Source organism: Cibotium barometz, chromosome 11 (assembly GCF_041138505.1).
Source record: "Cibotium barometz isolate CiBa-2024 chromosome 11, ASM4113850v1, whole genome shotgun sequence".
Classification (NCBI taxonomy): domain Eukaryota; kingdom Viridiplantae; phylum Streptophyta; class Polypodiopsida; order Cyatheales; family Cibotiaceae; genus Cibotium; species Cibotium barometz.
The window spans coordinates 58040001-58046000 of NC_141056.1; the positions used below are offsets into that span (position 1 = coordinate 58040001).

The following is a 6000-nucleotide window of genomic DNA, read 5'->3' on the forward strand; positions in this document are numbered from 1 at the left end:
AGCAGGTTTACGCTCATCAGGGCAGGCAGGCTTCAGGAGAGCTTTCTCTACCACTGACCATGTATTCACTTTGAGATGTATGATTGATCAGGCCAGAGTGAGGAAGAGAAAGCTCTATTGCTGCTTTGTGGATTTCCGCAAGGCATTTGACACAGTACCACGAGAGAGGCTCTTTCAGCGCCTGCAATCTCTTGGCATACCAGCAGATATAACATGGGGCATCTATGCATTATATGAGCAGGTTTTTGGGCGAGTCAGATGTCCAGGAGGTATGTCCGAGACTATTGCTAGCACCATTGGTGTGAAGCAAGGATGCCCACTTTCCCCCACGCTATTTGGGTTATACATTGATGAGGTGGCTGACTTCATTACACGGGGAGGCGGAGATGGAGTTGATTTAGCAGGTACCTCAGTACATATTATGCTCTATGCTGATGATATTGTATTAGTGTCTGAGTCCCCAGGTGGTCTACAGCAGCATCTACATGCACTCCATGATTTCTGCACGCAGAGGGGTCTTTCTGTGAACCTTGGGAAAACCAAGGTTATGGTCTTTCATACATCGAGACAGGGCAGGAGTCAGCTGACATTCACTCTCGCAGGATGCCAGGTGGAGGTGGTGACATCATACGTGTACCTAGGGGTTACCTTCTCTGCAGCAGCCACACGCTTTACCATGGGTTCAGCAGCCAGAGCTAGATTGACACGGGGATATGCAGCATTGGCTATGCTAGAGAGACAGTGCCACCAGGCGCATTTTCAGGAGCCCCGGACGAAGGGGTGGCTATTTGACACATTAGTCACACCGGCATTGATGTATGGAGCAGCAGTATGGGCGCCAGGCCTTGCTACTCATTGGTGGACACAGATAGAGAGACCACAGGCCCTCATGATGGCACGCATGATACGCAGCAAACCGTCAGTACCTCATGACATTATCCGAGCAGAGTTTGCTGCGCCTCCTATGATGGTAGAGGCCATATTTCAGACTATATGCCTGCTAGACAGATTCAGAGAGATGCCACAGGACAGATTATCATACAGAGCTTTTCAGGCATCTAGACAGTTGGCTGAGGCAGGAGACAGAGGATCATGGTATGCAGAGGTCACACATTGGTTCTCACAGCATGGCCTAGACATGGATCATCTACCACCATTCCGGTATGACAAGGATGCACCACATATCCGTCTCTCTCATAGTGAGAGGAACAGAGTATTGAGACAGGATCTATGGCAGCTCTATACACGAGAGACATGGATATCGCCTACACAGCCTCTTCCACCGAAGATGCTATACTACAGAGATCACTTCATGAGTATCACTGATGATGGATTTATAGAGAGGCCTAGATACATGGAGGGCTTTTTACCACACGGCTCCCGAGTGGCTATTGGTCAGCTCAGAGTTTCATCACACCGATTGGAGATTGAGACTGGCAGAGCAGCACGGATCCCCCGAGAGGAGAGGGTATGCAGATTGTGCAGAGAGGAGGTGGAGAGTGAGGAGCATTATGTATGAAGATGCAGAGCATATACAGCCATCAGAGAGAGATATCCCATTTTATTCAGAGAGCCACATTCCCTACGCCAGATCTTTGAGACAGCAGACCAGCGCATACTGGGGAGATACATTCTAGACATACAGCGCCACAGAGAGACATTATTACAGGCTCAGACAGCTCCAGAGTGGGGGCGACAGACACAGATTACTACATTTTTTCAGAGATCCATACCCCTCCCAGCCCCTATACGGCAGGGAATTACTCTCCAGAGAGCAGAGACACTTAGAGCCTGCAGGAGACAGAGGACACCTGGCTTTCGGACACCACGCCTATACCAGAGAGAGATGACAGAGATCAGAGCTCAGTTTGACAGAGAGGGTGCGGAGCGACTGGCTCGCTTCAGAGCACACCCAGGCATGTTCTTCAGGGAGCTGTGGACACCCCCTTCACTGATGTATACCATTTTATACCCCCAGTATGGTACAGGATGGAGCTAACTAGGTTGCATATCATGATTGTATACTCCATGCATATAGCTTTGCATTCTCCTAGTAATAGAGCTCCATCCCCTGCACACCCAGATTCAGCTTTTTTATTCAGTACTTTTTCATTTTGTTGGGATGACAGAGGATACCCCATACAGGTACTCCGATTTGTCTCATAGGCTGAGTTCCGTCTTTTGGAAGACGTTAATAAAATCTCTCTCTCTCTCTCTCTCTCTCTCTCTCTCTCTCTCTCTCTCTCTCCCCGTCACCTGCTCTTCGCTGTTCCGCCTGCGCCCCCTGCTCTCGGCCTGCGCCCCCTGCTCTCTCTCTCTCTCTCTCCCCGTCACCTGCTCTTCGCTGTTCCGCCTGCGCCCCCTGCTCTCGGCCTGCGCCCCCTGCTCTCTCTCTCTCTCTCTCTCTCCCCGTCACCTGCTGCTGCCCCTGCCCTCCTGCCCCCCCCGCTCTCTCTCTCCCTCTCTCTCTCCCCGTCACTTCCTCTCTCTCTCTTCCCGCCACAGACCCAGCCCCCCCCCTCTCCGCTCTCTCTCTCTCTCTCTCTCTCTCCCCGTCACTTCCTCTCTCTCTCTCTCTCTCCCGTCGCCGCTGCAGCAGGGCCTGCCCCTCTCGTCGCCGCTGTAGTAGCAGCCCCCTCCTCTGCTCCTCTGCTCGCCCTTACCCTCTCTTGAGTAGGGTTTAAATTCAGTACCCCCCTGAGGGGGAGGGGGGGGGCTCCCTGTGGGCTATTTTCAGCACCCCCGTGATACAACATGGCCCCTAAACTGAAGTCATTTGCAACCATGGCCTCGAACCCACCCCCCCTTCCACCCCTTATCAAACCTCAATCCCCATGGGAGATCTTCATCATGGGAGAACTGAAGAAATTGCAGCAGGAGGTCTCCACCCTCAAAACTGAGCTGACACACAAGGAAACAAAGATTGCCAGTCAAGAAACAAGGATTGCTGGCCTCGAAGCTCAATTGCAGGACATCAAGAACAAGCAGGAGATTCAGGAAGCAGCCCAAGAAGCAACCCAAAAAATACAGGAAACACAACAAGAAAGCACAAAACCTCAGGTAAAATCAGAGAACTTTGTCAGTGAAGTACTGTCAGTCCTGAAAGAAAATGAAAGGGTCAAAAGCCTGGAAACTTTTGTTCGAATTGGGGGCTTGCCAGAAGATTGGTCAGTAGGTACCAACACAGATGAACAGCTAGAGGGATACATCTTGGATGTAGATATCATAAAGGAACGACTCACTAAAGTGGTACCTTTTATAGACCTTGGTGACCCAACTGACATTCAAATTAAAGGGAAACAGGCTAGGGTTCGATACTATGATATGATTGATAAGATCAAGGTAATGAAGCAGACTAAATCATTGCAAGGTACCTCGGTGTGGATTTCTGATGAGTTGACCCCACTACAACTAAAGAATAGAGCGGGGGAACTGGCCAAAGTCAGAGAAGCAAGGAAACAAGGGAAGTGGGCGGTCTATAGAGGAGGAAAAGCTATCATCAAAGATTTTAAAGGTCCACCCTCCTTTTGAAGGACATGAACTTGATACTTATACATATCTAATCACATTAAGCACATGGTGATTTTACCATTGTAACATGTAACTCTCATGAGTCATGAGAGCTTTGAAGTTAGTTTCTTTTTGATCCCACATGCACTTTTCTTTAACCGATACCCCGAAGTGGATTGTAACCAAAGATGTATTCTGATCTGTCCTATAGGTCAGCTTTGGCCTCGACAGGACGTTAATATATCTTTCTTTCTTTCTTTCTTTCTTTCTTTCTCTCTTACACTCACACCCGGAGATCATGCTCCGAGGTATTTTTGCCTCGCCATCGCCTATGTATCACATATTACGCCGCCGTTATGGTACTAGTTGGAGCTAGATAGATCTGCATTGCATTCTTGTATACCCTACGCATATAGGTTGCATACTGAGCCTCTAGCAGTAGTGCTCCATCCATCACACCCCCCCACTAGCTCAGTACTTTCATACTTTATTTCATGTTCATGTTGTCCTTTTTTTTTTTGGTCATCCATAAGACATTGACAGTTGTACATTGATTTGTCTCATAGGTCGACTTCGGCCTCTAGTAGACGTTAATACAGCTTTCTCTCTCTCTCTCTCTCTCTCTCTCTCTCTCTCTCTCTCTCTCTCTCGCAAGGAGGCCCAGCAATCTTGCCTTCCGTGTTTGTGTTGATCCCTCTCTGGCGAGCAGCACCCCAACAATCCCTAATCGTGCAGGCTAAACGCCTAATACCTCTGCCTCTCTCTGTCTCCCTCTCTCTCTCTCTCAATTGAGGGTTACACCCTGTGGAGCAGCAGGGGAGAAGAGTCTGGATGAGGGCATGGAGGTGGGCGGGGAGGAACACGAGGGAGAGTGATATGGAGGCGGTGGTGGAGGGTGCTTGCCTCTGCAGGTAGCTAAACGCGGAGGTGGAGAGAGACGCGGCTGATGTGGCACTGCCACATCATTGTTGACATGTACCTTTCACCTTAGGGTTAGCATTAATTAATGCCTGCGAGTAGCAAGTTGCGGGCATTAATTAATGCAACACAAAAGGGTGAATAGGTATGCAACACAGCGACTTAACTCTACTTTGTTTTCTCTCTCTCAATACCCCTAGCTAACTCTAAAACCAACGGTTGCCTCATGGAACTCTCATAGCTCTAGAGGTAGAGACTTGCATTTCAACCTAACCTACTGTATATGCATGAATTGAATGAATGATTATGAATATATACAATGATAGCTCATATTTTGACTTGATTGGGACTTATGAATGTTGTGCGTTAATTTCTAGTGCATGCTAATGACTAAGCCAGCTGCTCCATGTATTGCACAAAAGTGTTACACAATCTGTTGTCCTGAGACCCAAAAATTATGTCATGAAATTCACTAGGGCTGATGCAACTAAACATTGCAATATGGATGACCTGGAGGAAGACTAAGGAATGCTTCTTTAAAAAAGACTAGATTGTAGTTTGTGCACTTTTTGTTGCAATGAGATTTTGCAATTAGGAATTTCCTTGGACTAAGGAATTGCATGCCAATGTGTAACCACTTTCAAGTTTTTGCAAACAAGGGGTAATTGAAAAAACCACAGCGAGGAGTAAGGTGCAGTAACAATTACTCTCTGAAGTCTGGTTTGTCCTTCTTCATCGTCTTGAGCTTCTGGCAAGCACTGCCGCACCTGTAGTCACCCACATTTAGCGCATTGCAATGGTCAGAAGGATCCTCAATTGCAAATGTTTGTAAGTGCCAGCTGAAGATTGAACAGCAGGGTGTGTACGGGAAATCGATTTGAATTTCTTTCCAAGAAAAAATTGTGACACGTTGTTTCTTTTTCCGAACTCTTTGAAAATCTGCCCCATACCTGTCTCGTGCGGAAAAGCTTCTCGATGGCGTTGTGGGAGATTTCCGGGCAACACCTGGTAACCCACTTCATGGCCGTCAGCTCGTGCTGTCCGAGGACGCGGGCAAGCCCCTTGGCGCGCGGTACTGCGGGCAGGATGACCCATTTGGAGGGGGAATCTTGTGATGTTGCTGTACCTGTGCGGCTCTCTTCAGCTGCAGCAGTGGTGGGCTCTGTCTCGTAGAGAAGCGAGTCGGTGCTAAAGGTGCAGGAGGCCGAGGAGGTTGGGCTCGGGCGATGCAGGAAAGAGAGGCGATAAGCAAATAATGCCTTCCTCAACATGCTGTAGACGAGAAGCAATCAAAAGTAGAGGGGCAATACTTTGTATACGAAGGGCCAGGTATCAGATTTTGGACGTGGGTGAAACTAAAGTATAACTCTAGCAGGTGCTGTGAAAGACCACTACAACTCCACTAGCAGAGTCATGTCACAATAGCACAAAAAAAAAAAGAATCCGTAAGTCTTCTGGAAATCTTTTACAAAAACTATCACTCTCAAAATTAAAAACCCAAGGAAAATTTGACACAAATATGGAAGGGGGGGGGGGACGAGGAGGAAGGAGGAGGGTTCAATGCATTGCAGA

General features: G+C 48.2%; 1 protein-coding gene across 3 annotated transcripts in view; it reads right to left on the bottom strand.

Moving 5' to 3' along the window:
* LOC147634382 (RNA pseudouridine synthase 4, mitochondrial-like) overlaps positions 1 to 5790 on the bottom strand; it is a 125721-nt gene extending 119931 nt beyond the window's left edge. The window contains exons 1-2 of one of the 3 annotated variants that reach the window (XM_086805523.1): positions 5379 to 5783; positions 5136 to 5195 (exon numbers count right to left, since the gene is read on the bottom strand). In XM_086805523.1, the coding sequence (XP_086661649.1) occupies positions 5136 to 5195; positions 5379 to 5699 (381 nt within the window). In that variant the 5' untranslated portion in view covers positions 5700 to 5783. Of the gene's footprint in view, positions 1 to 5135; positions 5196 to 5378 lie in introns of all 3 variants that reach the window. The other 2 variants (XM_086805524.1, XM_086805525.1) reach the window with 2 other exon arrangements.
* Positions 5791 to 6000: the final 210 nt, after the last annotated feature.